This window comes from Limulus polyphemus, unplaced genomic scaffold (assembly GCF_000517525.1).
Source record: "Limulus polyphemus unplaced genomic scaffold, Limulus_polyphemus-2.1.2 Scaffold736, whole genome shotgun sequence".
Taxonomy (NCBI): Eukaryota; Metazoa; Arthropoda; class Merostomata; order Xiphosura; family Limulidae; genus Limulus; species Limulus polyphemus.
Window position 1 is genome coordinate 13328 of NW_013666346.1, and position 16569 is coordinate 29896.

The window sequence follows — 16569 nt, forward strand, 5'->3', positions numbered from 1 at the left end:
TCAATTAACGAAACGGAGACGTAACAATATTATAATAACTGTTTGAGGTCAAAATGAGGTCTTGATTGGAAACCTGTATTAGGCCACTAAGGACAGGTTTGTTAAAAAATATTTTCAGTCATTTTATGATATGAAGTCATACAAATCACTGATTGATAGATCATGCTTCACTGGCATAAGGTGTTATTGTACTATCAAAAACAAAAACGATACAATTCTAATGTTTTTAGAAAAACTTGTGTCCTTCCTCAGGGTGAAAAAACAAAAGGTTTTTATTTAGCCTGCCTCTGTTTCTTTAATTGTATTAGACAAACCAGTTCTCTTTGTTTAGGGCTTTTGTCTACTGGTATCTTTCTTGCTTTAACGTCTTTTTTTTAAAAGTAATACAGAATATTTTTAACTTCTTTATGTTTTGTTCTTTAAGGTTGTTTGTTGTAGATGGGAGATTACCAGTAAATAAGCGAAAAACAATAATATAAATATATATATATTACTGAAAAGTTAGTTATTACAATGTTGTTGTTACATCTTGGAATTAAAAAAAATGATAGATTTATTAATTTCAATATAACTATTTTTTATTTTTGTGAATATAACTACTTTATAATGATGTCATTTTCAGTTCATTCGCAAGGGGCCCCCCAGTGGTACAGCGGTATGACTGCAGACTTATAATGCTAGAAACTGGGTTTTGATACCTGTGGTGGGCAGAGCACAGATAGCCCTTTGTGGGGTAGGGTGGTGGGGTTGATCTAACATATAAATGTTGTGTTATTTATTTACGTCATGTTTTATTTTAAATACATAATGTATTGTATTTTGAATTTAGGATGAAGCTACTAAAACTATCTGCCTTCATTCCTAATTTTGAACTACTGGACATAAGGCTATGTAGGTGATTTGATTGAAACAAACCAGAGAATTTCTGAGATTTCTCTTGGCAACTTTTAAGCATCTTTCCCAAATTATTTTTTGACAGATGGCATCATATTATTGATCACTGATGTCCATTCTAATATATGTTTATATTAAGAGAATGGTCAGCAATGCTAAACTTACGGAGTTAAAAGCCAGACATGAGTTTCTATATTAAAAATTCCAGAAAACTGTACACCATCGTTTTGTATACCTTTAATAAAAGTTACTTGAGTCAGTTCTTATTTTTCATGCTAGTTTGTGTTTAAAATGCCTAAAAATGACTACATCAAAAACTGTTTCTTACCTAATGTTACTGCTATGAAAGCATTTAAACTTCTTATAAAAAGGTTATGACCAATAAAACTTGCATTTGTTACGTGGTCAGTCAGACAATTCAATGTCAAAACTGTCCAGGGTAGGTCATTTATTAACATAAATAAAAAAACAAAAACAACTTATTTCTAAGGAACAACTCACCAAGCCAAAATTCTTGGGCAATGAGCCCAAAACCATTTTTGTACTCATTCCAATCCCTGTGGAAGTTCTCCCTAGGTTCTCCAAAGTCTCCTCTACGCTGGATCACCTGGTGCCAGATTAAGATAGAAAAAGTGAAATAACTAAAACATAATATTTTGGGACAACATGGAACCTATTGGTCCATCTCAGCTGTTCCATCCTCAAAACTAAATTAAAATGATTTAAAAAATAAAATAAAAAAAATTTGTACCCAGCCCTTTTCATTCATATATTTATCAAGCTTTTTCTTACACTCACTTAAATTTACTGCCTCTACAACATTTGAAGTCAACCCATTCCAAAGGTGAATCACCCTCTTAGAAAAATAAAACTGTCTTAACTGAAGATGACTCCTACCTTGCTAAAGTTTATATTTGTGTCCCCTAGTCCTGCATCCATAAATAGCACACATGAGAAGGAATAATTTGAAGGTTGTATTTTGAAACTGATAATCTATATAAATAAATGTCAACATGTATGTGTATCTGTTCCTTATATGTTTCCACATTTCTTGATCAATCAGCAACAAACTTGACACAGTGATACAGGATGACATGACGAAGGTCATGAGGGGGGTTAGGGGTTGGACCCCCCTCTAATTTCATATCTAATTTCGCAAAAACTACCAGTGTTGTATATCTCTCAGCATTAGAATGAACTATATAACCACCATTGTTAGAATTCTTGAAAACAGTATATTTTTCTTTTCGGTATTGGTACCTTTATGTATTTTTACTGCACTTTTAATGTTTATTATGTTAAGAGAAAAAAAATAGAAGCACAATTTCCTATCCTTTGTTACAAACAAGTTTTTATTTCACCTGTTCAACGGACAGGTACTTCAGATAGTATATAATATATGTAATTAATAAATGTTATATACAGCTTGCAATTTTTACTGATTTCTTTGGTTGAAACAGACAAATGACAAGTCCATAAATTACTATTAGTAGCTCGTTCATAATGCTTTCTGTCAAGCTAACAAGTGTGCTCAAATTTACAAAATAGAAAAGTTATAAGTTATGCCTAATATATAGAAACACAGGTTAGAGCTTTACCTTAAAATAAATGCCTATTTGATTGTTTTAATGGAACAGGGCTTATCTAATCAGCATACCTTATAATAAATTTCTCGTCACTTTCTTACAACATTATGTTAACAATAACTATCAAACGGCCTGGGTCCATAACTAACAATTTGGAATGGTTGAAAATAAAAGAAATACTAAAATTTTTGTAACTTTCATACATATATGTTATTAAATAAGTTAAGATTCTTCTGGTTCTTAGATGGAATTAGCTTCTATGAAGCTTTAGAAACTTGGGCTATGTTAATGTGGTCAAACATGATACTGCAAATTGTTCTTTTTACCAATATACATAAGTTGAGCCTATTAATTAAAAACACAAAGGATGGATTAATGACAAAGTAATATATAATTAAAATAATGATTGCTGGAAAAAAGTTTCAAAACAGATGCTCTTAAAAACGAAATTTCCTGAAACATTGCTGAAAGTAATAAATGTCATTTATTGATGTAGAAAATTCAGTGAGTTGTTTGAAATAATTTAAAATTGTTGTTTTTTTATCACCTACATATTAGTGGCATAAAAATTTGCATAACTATATTTTGACTAAAATAATCCTCCAGTTAATCAGTGGTAAGTTTACAGACTTACAATACTAATATCTAGGATCTCATTCTCTGTGGTGACCAGTTTGGTTTGTTTGTTTTGAATTTCACAGAAAGCTACATGAGGGCATTTAGCAGTGAAAAACTAGAGGGAAGGCAGCTAGTCAACTCTCGAGCTACTTTTTTTAGCAATGGATAGTGGGATTGACTGACACATTATAATGCCAACAAGGCAGAAAGGGTGAACATGTTTGGTGATGGGTATTCAAACCTATAACCCACAGTTTGCGAGTCAAATGCCCTAATCACCAGGCTATAACAGGCCACCATGGTGAACAAAGTGAGGATAGCCTATTGTGTCGTTTTGTACTAAAAGAAATAAACAGACTTAAACAAGTTATTCAAATTTGTCTTAATCAAAGTAGAAAACATTTTTCTGCTTACTTTTTTAAGCAGGAAAGTTACTGTCTAGCTTTCATACCATCAGTTTAAATGGTGTTCACATATTGCGTCATAAAGAGTAATATTATGTTTAAAACACTCAGTGTAAAGAACTAATCAAAACGTTAAATGAAACAGAGGATCCCAGCAGTAATTAATGGGATTGATTACAATATAGATGGTATTTTTGTTGAAATTTTCTTGTATTAAGGACCAAAATCATGGACTGAATGATAGTTTATAAAAACTTGCTGCCAGGGTCCATTTGGATCACAACTGTAATTCTAGAAATAAATTGAACAAACAGTATTAGCTAGTAAATACTAAATAAATGTTTCATTTATACAAAAAATACACACCGTCCACCCGCCTCCAAAAGTATCCATGTTGCAGTAAACCTCAAAACTTCGTTTTCCACTGGCTGTTACACCTTTAGGCCAGATTTTGTAGACACCACTTCTGGTTTCACCCAAATAGTAGAGAGAGGCACAGCTGCTGGGAAGCTCTGAGATATATTATACAAAATTATTCTGCATAAGAAAAGTAGTTTTATGTGTAAATCATATTTCGTAATGAAATAACTGAAGTATAAGCTTTCTTTGTACATTTAAAGTTTATCAAATCTCACTCAATTTTTATATATAAATTCATTTTATTAACAGTTTTATTAGAGATCTTCCAGAAACCAATTGTTTTTCAACATAGAAAATGAGTGAGGTTTTACAAACCTAATATCCAATTTCTTAGTTCTTAGTGACCCACCATTTGCATTTCTAAATTCTTTTTATAAATATGGGAATGCTAAAATAAATTTAAGATAACATCAATATGACAATATAGAAACAAAGTTATTAATTCACAAAAGTGCTGTATAAAGCTCCAGACACAAGCTTCCTGAGTTGATTGAACAATAACTTTTTCAAAGCTCCCCCATTCTCCAGTATTTGAAAGTTTAATCTACCTATTTAATGGTTATTGATCTTAAAAGAACACATGAAATTACAAGTGAGTATATAAAAATGAACAACCTTCTGTCCCTCCAAAAGAAACATCAGTAAGTACATTTATATAATTTAATTAACTCAAAATATTAACAAATATTAAAATATCAAAAACATTAAGAAAACTTCAATCTGGAAAATGATGTTGTAAATACCAATACCAAACCAGCTACACCTCTTTCTTCATTCACCCAAGAATTTCACCCTAAAACACCATATGGAATAGAAGAACCTACTATTATTGTGCCACCCGAGACCAAAAGACCTTAATAATGGACTACTCCAGCTATGTCATTACCTAATCCTGTTCCAGAACTTAGCTGGCTAGTTCAACATCTCCTAGTTGAGAAATCAGCAGGTAATTGTTTGTTTGTTTTGACTTTCGCACAAAGCTGCTCAAGAGCTAGCTGACCTTAATTTAGCAGTGATAGACTAGAGGGAAGGCTGCTAGTCAACACCACCCACCACCAACTCAGTGAGATTGAAAGTTGCATTATAATGCCCCTACTGATGGGGATTTGAACGCATGACTTGCAGATTGCGAGTCAGGTGCCCTAACCACCAGGCCATGCCAGGACCAACAAATAATGATGAGAAAAATATCATGATCATTTCAAAGTCATTTCTAAAGTGAATAGATGAAGTACTGAACAACAAGAATGTCTCATTGATGACCATTTAAAAGGACCAGCTTTAAAAAACATTAAACAACCTTCCAGCTGAGAGTCATAACCACAATCAAACATTGGTGGCTGTCTTATCCAACACATTTGGAGTGATACACGAGAAGGAAGTATCCATAGCAAAGTTAAGAAGTAAACTATGGAGCAAAGAAATTATTTTAGCTGAACTTGCAGAAGAGTTGGAGAGGCTTGTTCAATTACATTACCTGGATTATTCATGTAAAATGATGAATTCATTGGAACATGATGACAAGGAGATGAGAATTAGGGAAACATCTTTAAAAGAAACTGTCCAGTTGGTGATGGAACTTGAATCCATTTAAGTTGCAGACAAACAACTAAAGACATCATCTAGAAATTATGGGGTGATCACATCAAGTAGTATTGAAACATCATTTCCCCCTGATGACAGTCCAGAAGAACTGAAAAAGATTAGACACCTTGTTACACAGAATGGAGGAAGTAAATGCAACTTGAAAAGATGCATTTTCAGGGACCACAAATGAAGCCTATAGGGCAGTGACACCCCCCAACTCAGCATTATTTTTCATGCCCCCCCCCTCATTCATACTGAATAATTTTCAAAAGTGACAATAACAGTAATTACAGTAGTTTATTTGTCTCTCTTTAATCAGTTTATTTCTTAGGTATTAGCAGGAAAAATTAAAGTGTTAAAAATTAATTTTTTCTGCTTCTTTCATTGTTATTTTTTGGTTCTCCTGGCAAAAGACTGCTCCCCCCCAGCCACTGCTTCGTGCCCCCCTCTCAGGAGGCATGCTTCACAGTTTGAACCCACTGCTGCAGGGAATAAAAGCTCATTCCAAAGGGTGACAGACAAAGGAAACAGTGATAAATATGGGAAATATGGCCAGTACAGCCAAGACTGTGAGATATGAACAACTGATAATAAACCAAGGAAATAAACCATAAGGAAGTGTCCCAGAACCCAATCAGATCAAAGGAACAATAAGGATCTAACAAGACACTAGAAAACAGAATTAACTGTACATAAGGGGAGAAGTTCCGCCAGGAAATACAAAATTCATTATTTAAGGAAGCTAGTCAATGAGTTTATTGAAGTCTTGCAGTGTCTTGATCAACACTTGTTCAATACGTGCAACTGTTTGATCTGATTTGGTGATGAAAGCTGGGAAACTTCCTCCAGAGAGGAAGCAAGAAGACAGATTGATGTGAACAAGTGGACGTAAGGTTCCAGCAAGATGAAAGTTACTGTTATATGTTTCTCTACACCTCATCATGTGTGGATAAGTGACATCAAGGAAGAGTACATATTGTGAATTGACTTTGTGTGAAGTCAAACTTGCTTCAAATAGTTTAATATGTATATTACAAGACAGTTACAACATCAGAATAAGGAGGGCAGTTATTGAACCACCAAGAAGTAAAATACTCAAACCAATAAACTTACATACAAGACACGAAGGAACAAGGAGTAATAAAACACAGCACTTGTCCATGAGCATCACCTACTATACTTATGAAGAAGAAGTTATTTTCTATGTATGGAATAGTGCAAGTGATTAGGTTTCCTTTGTTTTGTGGAGTGTTTGAGTTTGTCTGTTTGTTAAATGCCTCTTGTGTGTGTTGTTCTAGTTTGTTAATAATTTCTGTAATTACTTTAGTACAGAACTGGTTAACATTAGTAAAGCATTGAGTTAAGTTTGCAACTTCTTTATTGATGTTTTCTGTTGTGCAAAAAGTGTATCCTAAATTTAGGAGGCTTTTTAGAGTGCCTAACTTTTGGTGGATTATATGATTAGAAACCAGTTTATGTCATTTCTGCTGTATGTGTTTTTTAAATGAATTTTAGTGGAGAAGCCTTGAGGGGCTTGTGTGATATTAACATTTAAAAAATTTATTGTGTGGTTGTTTTCATTTTCAACTGTGAATTGTATGTCTTTATGTAGGTTGTTCATGTGTTGGAGGAATTTTGTTTGTTAGTCTTCACAAGAAAAGCCACAAAAAACATCATCTACATATCTAAGCCAAAATGCAGGCTTATATATAGAAGTGACTATGGCATGCTGTTCTGTGTGATGTAAGAAAAGAGTGGCCAAAGTACCTCCTGATGGATTTCCCATGAAAAGTCCGTGTAACTGAAGGAAGTATGAATCTCTGTATTGAAAGCAAATAAATGTGGCTAGTTGTACCAATTTGATTAAATGTTACTGTTTTATATTAATTCTCTTTTTGAGAGTCTTGTGAAATAATTTGTCTCATGATATGAAGTGCTTCTGAAACTTCACTCAGATCAGAGATGGAAGTTTGAAACAGCTTTGTTTGTTAAAATTTGTCAAGTCCTTGGAATTAAAAAGCACAGGACAACAGCCATTTATCTATCTTATGATGAAACGGTGGAGAGATACAATCCTTTACTTTTAAATCAGTTAGCCATCTATGTGAATGAACATCAGAAAATGTGGGAATAAGATCCTCCACTGTTACTTTTGAGTTATTAAATAGCAGTGCATAAAGTTACAGGCATGATAACTTAAAGTGCCATTGGACTGTAATCACATCTGTAGGATAGTCACACAACCGAGTCTTACACATAACATCCAGAGAGAATAAGGAACATCATAAATGCTATACATGATTTTACCAAGGAAAGACTTAAATCAGCTAGTGATAAGATGAAAATTTGCTTTGATGTTAATGCTGATAAGACTGGATTTCATCGAGGTGACAAAATATGGCTCTACAATCCCCACAACAAGAGAGAGAAGAAACTCTGAAGTTAAGCAAGTTTTGAGAAGAAGAATATATTATGGTGAAAAAATCAAGAATGTGGTTTACAGAATCCAGAAGTACCAGCAGTAGAAGCCAAGTCATCTACCATGATTATTTTTAGAGGTATGTTAGTGAGAAAATGGCCAATCTGATTAGATTAGCTTCAGAGAAGACTTTGTCAGTGTTAAGTCAACTTGCTGAAGAGCACAGGGTTCATGACAGAGACCACTTCCATAGTATCAACAAGGATATAGTCACCTAGAGAAAACTCTCCCAGTAAGAAGGTCTCAAGTAATGAAACAGACAAGAGGTCATACCATCACTATACTATAAGCCTCAGAAAAGAAAACCCTCAAAAAGATTTGGTGAATGAACACTTTTCACAGTAATAAGATATCAAAGATTTTTTGTTAATCAGAAATGTGCTTGTATTTGGTTTAATTCAATTTAATGATTAACACATTTAATTAAATACTTAGTGATTATAATGTATATTTCAGAATATTAACTTTTGTTAATTGTAAACAATGACTTTATCTTTAATTATGGAATTTTAATTAAGTGTATTATGACTGTTCAATGGACTTCATAATCTAGGGAGAGGGCAGTATTGTGGGCTATTTTTTAAATATTTTTATTTAGATGTTCTATTCACTAGAGGGAGTTTTAACATGATGAAATTATTATGTGTGACTCTGGAAGATTCCATAGTTCAAGAAATAACATCATATGGTAAACACGCAACATAACGAATTCTATACATATATGGGGAAAAATAGTGTAAGAATATAAAAAGATGTGAATGAGTGAGTTCATTTGTTAGTCAGAGTGCCATTCAGTCATTTGCTGAACTGTAACTATGTTATTGACTGATTACTGAATGTGTTATTCAGCCAGTTTTAAGTTGTGTCCTAGATAGAGAGGACATTTTGCAAGTAAAGCAATCATTAATTTTTATAATTTCTGTTCAAGATTTACTTGTCAAGTTAGGGTAATTTGTGCATGTAGCAGAACAGTATTCATATACTATGTTTTAATACTGACTAACTCTTGAGTAATACAATACTCAGCCAGCTGTTGAAACAGCTTGATAAAATACTGGATAAGTGAGTAATGGAACTAGACAATGAAAACTTACTGGCTTTTTTTCATGACATTTTTAACCGTACTTTATATTTTGACATACAGTAATGTCAACATAAGAAGTGCATGTGCACTGAAACTGGGTAACTGTAAAGTAATACTTGTTTATGATAAGTTGCTTTTCCTTGCCTCTATGGGGATTTTCACTCAGATAATGTTAAAACAATTAGTAAAAGAATGAATTTACCTTGGGTGCAAGGTCCATCTGTTAAAGTGACATCATCAACAGCCATTTCATCCAAGTATTTGTACCAGTTGTTAGGATAGTTTGGGCTTGTGTAAGCACGTGTACCTTTGAAAGCTAGCTGCAAATGAAATGCAGAAAAATTTAACTCTAACAAGTATTACAAATGTTTTATGTGAAATAGTGCAGAAAAATAATAAAATTAATTACTGCGTACAAAGTATCATAAACACACTGTAGGTGCTCAGTCTAAATGTAATAAGTTAAAAACCATTACTTCTTGTAATTTGTGATTTTTAAGGTACATTTCTTTTAATAGAGTTAACAAACATAAGAAAAAATTTCTGTGAGATTTGTTCTTAAAAACAATACCTTCCTTTTTTTAAAAGCTTCAAATTTTAAACTTGAACGTGATAACGCTTTGTGTTTAATGTATAAGGTTAGTGGTACAAAATTTCCATTTCCACTGAACTCTGAACTGCTGGTATTCTCACACTTTCACCTAGAAAACTATATTCCAAAAACTACTATAATGACTAGATATTAAGATACATTTTGTGTCATGCTTAAATTATTTAGTATATGCTAATTTGGTTTAATAAAATAAGAAGTTGCTGTGAACCAAAGAAAAATAAATAATCTACTATAATACATTTCTTTTCCTGGTTCTGATGTTTACTTCAATTTGTTTTCTTCAATTTGCTATGATTTCAATACAAATTTGTTTTAGAAACTGAAAATATACAATTCAAGAGGTTGAAACATATTAACGCAAGCTATTCCATAAACATAGTGTAGTGTATACTTCGAAATATGCTTCTCTACCAGATCCATGATCAGGAAGATGATCTATTTATAAAAACTTGTAAAATACACATTAATTATACTGCTGTAAAACTCAACTTCATGCACTCAGTGAGTGAAATGCTAACTTACGTTGAATATGTTGCTGACAATTATAGGTACAGTTGCTCGTCGCCATAGTTGTTTTTGGTTCCCAGACACTTCCCATACAGTTTTGGCTGTGTTTCCCTTGTTTATCAATAAATATAGATGTCCATTTCCAACACCATACATGTGGTAATAGAAAGATATACACATGGTTCTTGACAAATGACCCACAAATACATCTGGACTTTTCAAGACGGCAACAGCAGATGAAGGCCCCCGAAAACTTTTAAAATAGGCATACCAACCATCTAGGTAAGAAATGATTACATAGAGCAAATTTCAAAATGTGAGATCTACAATTATGACTTAAAGAACTGTATAACTGTCAATATTCTTTTTTTTAAGTTCTTGAATATATTTTTTATCTTTGTGGTTTACTGACTGAAAACAAAATAAATTATGATCACCTTGATACTTTCAAGTTGTTCCTGTAGGCATATCATGATTTTACTCACAACAGACAAATTGTAACTATAAATGTACTTGAAAGCTTTATAAGTTATATAGTTGAAGATCACACTAAATTTTATTTCTGAAGAAACTTTATCTGAGATTCTCATCAGCCATCATACTTGGAAAACAAATATCTAAACTACAGTTCAACCATCACTTATTTATTTAATTTTTGAAGTCTGCAGCACTTAAGTGACTAATGTATGAATAACTCTTTTCTGAAGCATGGCACTAGTTACAGATACAATATTTTCTCAGGCATGGCTGTAGTAGCAGATATCACCCCTTTTTAAAACATGTCTGTTGTTACAGATATCACACTTTTTTAAGGCATGGCTATAGTAACAGACATTACCCTTTTCTCAGGCATGGCTGTAGTAGCAGATATCACCCCTTTCTGAAACATGTCTGTAGTTACAGATATCACACTTTTTTAAGGCATGGCTATAGTAACAGACATTACCCTTTTCTCAAGTATAGCTGTTGCAACAAATATTACCCCTTTCTCAGACATACCAGATATCACCCCTTTCTAAAATATGCCTGTAGTTACAGATATCACACTTTTTTAAGGCATGGCTATAGTAACAGACATTACCCTTTTCTCAGGCATGGCTGTAGTAACAGACATTACCCCTTTCTATAGCATAGCTGTAGTAACAGACATAACCCCTTTCTATAGCATAGCTGTAGTAACAGACATTACCCTTTTCTCAGGCATGGCTGTAGTAGCAGATATCACCCCTTTCTAAAACATGTCTGTAGTTACAGATATCACACTTTTTTAAGGCATGGCTATAGTAACAGACATTACCCTTTTCTCAGGCATGACTCTAGCTACAGACATGACACTGTTCTAAGGCATGGTTGTAATAAATGAAATCACTGGATAAAAGTGGGGTGATCCTACTTATTATACACAATAACCCTCAAATATCATAGATCCAGAGAAGCAGAAGTTAAATCCTCGTGACCACAGGTGTAATTTTGGGGTATTAGAATTTAGCCATTAATGATACATAGTGTGGTTGAAAACTAAACTGGAAAAAGGTTTATACTAAATATTAAACTTAATATATGATCATAATTTCAAACAGACAATTAAAAAATAATGTAAAATTCATACTAACCATTTTTCTCCAAATTTTAAATTTTACAAAACAAAACAATTACATATTTTATCAAGAAATAAGATTTTTTTGGAATATGCAAATAAATCACATATTTTTTGGTTACAAGTATGGCTAATTGTACTTCAGGATATTGGTAACCAGTCATGGAAAAACTAGATTTGCTTGGACCAGACTGGCTAATCACAGTAAATTATTTACATTTAATACACTGAAAATACCAAATTTGAATTTATTTAGAGTAGGAACTTTTTAAATATTGTACATAAAAATATTAAGTTTTTGCACATAAAATGAAATACACTAAAAATTTTCTGTTAAACCATTGCTTTAATAAGTGTTCCAGAAACTTTACCCGATGAAGGTATTCTTTCCATTCCAGCTTTTTAACTTATCAGATTAATACCTGAAATAGTTTTGGGTACTTTATAATTGAATGAATAAGACTTCTATAAGATTTACTATAAGTGCAAAGTGTAACAACAAAATAAAAGTAATAAAGAAAACAAGCATATACTAAACTTTTGGCTGAGTTTAGTCTTTAAAATGTAAATTAAATGAATTGCTCTCTGTGATACTGGTTTTAACCAAGATACATTCCTGTTAAAATGCTAAAATTAATGCCAACAAAAAACATTTATCAAATATAGTACAAATTTAGGAGCTCATTACCCTGAGAACTTTCAAAAGGTTTATCTTTGGAAATTGCTTGGGTTTTATTTTGTGATTGTCAAATGTAGACTATTTTATGATGTACTTGTAATAATTGTTTTGTATTTTACATTCTTCAAAATCTGTCAAAGTAACAAACTGTGAATATGCCAATTTTTCATGTGCTTATCCTTGCCACTAACAAGGATGTTTAAGAACTCTAAAGATTAAGACATTTTGTAAAGTATGATTTAAAAATCATGACATACATAAAGTTACAGAATAAAAGTCCATAACATTTTGATGAGTTTACTTCCGAAACATTGTACACTTTTACTTTTTATTTCTACATATCCTATTTTTAGTATTTTACAATTTTAATTTAAGAATTCAGCAGAGACCTTTAAAATTCCAGCTGAAAATTTGTTTTGCTTGTTTTATATCTGTACAAGAAATCCCCTAATCTTGAGCTGGTAGATTACAGGGTAGATAGGTAGTAAATTCAACAGCAACTTATTGTTATTTAATCTTTCCATTATTGTGACTAAAAGTTCCATTGCATGGAATAAAAATGTCATTATCTTTAGTAAAGACATTTCTCATCAGGAGTGACTTTTATTTGAAATTCATAAACATCAGTTATTTATCCAAAAGTCCAGAATGTTATCAGTAGGAAAATTTGTTCCATACAAGGATATCTTCTGGCTGCCATTTATGGCTCTTCATATAGTGTAGTCAAAATTAAAGAAAAAATATATTAATAAAACAAATTCATTTATTATTCTATAAAATCAATGTTAATGTTAAAACTGCCAGAGATGGATTGTCCTTGAAGATGGAAACAAGTTACAACCAACATTAAATTATATCTAAACTGCTCTTTCAATGCCAGTGTTTGATTATAGAAATCATGTGCATATAAACAAATAATAAACAAAAAAGCTAAAATTAAAATTTTAAAACTTTCAATATTAGCACTTTTAGCCATTAGTGATCATTAACAATTACTATAACCATATATTTAAGAATTTTTTTGAACTGAGTTATCAAAAATGTTTCATTGTTTGACCAACTCAGTATTCATGTTTCCAAAAAAAAAAAGACACTAAAAGTAAATATGTTCAAATTTATGAGAAGTTTCAGTGAGCATTTTTATAAGAAGTGAAATAATAAAATCAGTTTTAATAGTTTTATGACACATGCTTACCTCTTCAAATGCAAATTTAAAATACCTACATGTATAATACTTGGAAAAAAAATCATAACTATAGCATATTTGTATTTATATGCTTAAGTACTAAATGTTTCTAAAACAAAGAAACTTTACCTCCAGTGGTATGGTCAGCCTCTGGTCCAGTGTTATAGCGATGATGAGGAGTGGCACCACTGTAGATTACCCAGTGGCCAGCAGTGCTGGTCGGTGACTCATTCATCCATCCACATGACCCTTCATCGAAAGTGCAGTTTACACCTTGCTTACCTAGCAAATAATGAAATTGTGTACTTGTTGTCAACAGTTATTCATCTTGTGTAAATTGAAAATTTAAGTGAAATAAACCAGGGTTAAACAAAAAGGAACACGTACTCACTATCATAAAGAAATATATATTATACTTTTACAACAAATGTTCAAGAGTCACCAAGAAAAAACAACATTAATATAGATTTTCTAATCACACGTATGAAAGGTATAACTGATTAGATCCATATTTCAACCATTTTGTCTGTCACTTCTTCACCTTGAATGTTGTAATATAAAGAAGAGTTAGATCAAATATCAGGATAACAGTGAGTTATGATTAATGACGACTCACAGAAGTGGAATTCACTAAACGATGGCTACCAGAAGAGTCGTGTTTATTTACAAAGAGAGGTGGTCTACTGGAATTCAACTTCTGATATGGTTCACTATGTCACAAATATAATGTTCTATTTCCTGGGGAAGAAGGAGAGCTACAACTGACCAACAAAAGTTGGAGATGACACCCTGGTAGAATGTATGATTGTATATTTCTTATGTTAAAGTGTGAATTTACGAGAGGAAAGAACACAGTGGTAAGTATAACTTTTCATATTTATCTTTCCATTCTTCCTCTTTTCCAGTACTGTCAAGTAAAGTTAAAATTAAATAAATCAAATGTGCTAATGTGGGTCGAGGTAGGTGAATTTTTACCTATTCTCTGTACCTTCATTCAGCATTTAGTTAAACTAATCAAAGTGTCTTATACGTCTAACATAAGTTTATCTTACAGGTTTAAGTTAAGTGCATCGTCAAGGGGGAGAAAGGTGAATTCTTATCTTCTCTTTATACCTTTATTCAGTATTTAATTATACCAATGCACAGAGTAAAAATTTGTGGTAAATTAATTTTAAGGTACCAGTTATTACAGCTGAAAAGTTATAAAAGTAGAATTAAGTATCTGTTTTTGCCACAAAAACATCAACGTTGTAATATGTAAAATAACAAATTATTCAATATGATGCATTTTAACAACAAGACCACAGAAATACTGCCTTCAAGTTCTCAGCAATATAAAACACTGACTTAACAAGAATTGCAACAAATCTAAACAGATACACATACTGCAAAAAATAAGTTATTGTTAGTATCTTGTGAGAATACCATTACTAGATTCTCACACAGGTCACAAACAGATGCGATGGGGCTGAGAAATGAACAAGTCATTATTGCCTGACTATCCATTCCTCCAAAATTCTTTTATCAAGATTCAAGTCCAATGAATAGATATGAACAGTAAATAGCCCAACAAATGAGGGAAACTCCCATGAAGGGATTTTTAAATTTCAGGTCAAGTTTGAAAATATTAAGTTAGTTTCTTAAGTTAAAATGATCCTACTTACTTCCTGTGCAGGCTCCCTTTTGGATTTTTACATCATCTAAAAGCACTTGCCCTCCAGAAGGGTGGTAGCCCATTACAGTTATCTGTTTCATGGAAGAAGAAATATTAGAGTTCATGTGCTGTTTGGCTATTTAAATATGTGAATATTAAAATAGTTAATCTTCAATTAATTTCTAATGTTCACCAAAAAAAAGAAATATCAATTTTCCACACACACACACACACACAAAATAAACAATTAGGAGTTTCTTTGTGTTACATCAAAACAATTTAAAGCACTTTTTCTTTTTAAAGATAATACATGAAAATTTGTAATTGATGGCAAACTAAAATATATAAAATTGGAAATTTCCTGAAAAAAAATATATACGGTAAAGAGCATTACCCTCCAGAATGTAGAATCCGTGCCAGTAAAAATATTGAATATTAGATTTCTCTATATGGTGTTTATATATGGTTTAAAACACCAGCATGTCTTTCACATGAAATAATTATTTGCACATGATAGAATTTACAAAATGTTAGGACCATCTTTTTAATATCATATATTTCACTTCATGCAAGTCACACTCAAACATATAAAATATCACAAATGTACAGAAGAATAGGTCTACTTATTTTGTAATTTGCTTACCAGAATACCAACAGTAACTTAAATGTTTATCTCACTAAAAGAATAAAAACCTCATTATTATCTACCACTAGCTAAATATGCATAACTTTTTAATATTAAATTTCCTCTCTAAATAAGTCTTAACACTAACTTCAATATCTGCCTCTTCGGTGGCTTCAATTGTTACTTCATCATACAGCCACCTGTTTCCAAGGCCACTAAAGTCAGACCAGACTTTTTTGTTCACAGGTTTAGTTATCTCAACTGTCATGAACACATTTTCCATGTTATTTCCCTGCATGTTTCTCCAGAAGCTGAAGCATCTTTTCTGTCCAACACTGTTCATGAAACTGCGACTGACTAGCTTTGCCCAAACGTTTGTAGTTTCAATGGTCATATACCAGCCACCTGGAAAATTAAAATACATACAAATGCCATACATACTTAAAGAGCATTATGTAACAAATCAACTAGTTATGGGTGAAGGTTACAAAAAAAAACATTGCATCATTTTAGTTTAATATGTTCAATAAAATAAATAAACATTGCAATTTTTTTATTAAAAATTACTACAAAACAGGTAAGTTACAAGAGTCGTTACTTTTAAACTTCCAATTATGAATTGTGGTGATTTAGGGT

At 32.0% G+C, this 16569-nt stretch overlaps 1 protein-coding gene across 1 annotated transcript in view; it reads right to left on the reverse strand.

Annotated features, from left to right (window-relative positions):
- The window catches only part of LOC106460252 (MAM and LDL-receptor class A domain-containing protein 1-like), a 41449-nt gene that overhangs the window by 4647 nt on the left and 20233 nt on the right, over window positions 1-16569 (reverse strand). Inside the window, exons 12-18 of the mRNA XM_022386925.1 lie at window positions 16082-16338; window positions 15319-15400; window positions 13784-13936; window positions 10208-10470; window positions 9275-9392; window positions 3869-4014; window positions 1396-1501 (exon numbers count right to left, since the gene is read on the reverse strand). Coding sequence (XP_022242633.1) covers window positions 1396-1501; window positions 3869-4014; window positions 9275-9392; window positions 10208-10470; window positions 13784-13936; window positions 15319-15400; window positions 16082-16338 — 1125 coding nt within the window. The remainder of the gene's footprint in view (window positions 1-1395; window positions 1502-3868; window positions 4015-9274; window positions 9393-10207; window positions 10471-13783; window positions 13937-15318; window positions 15401-16081; window positions 16339-16569) is intronic.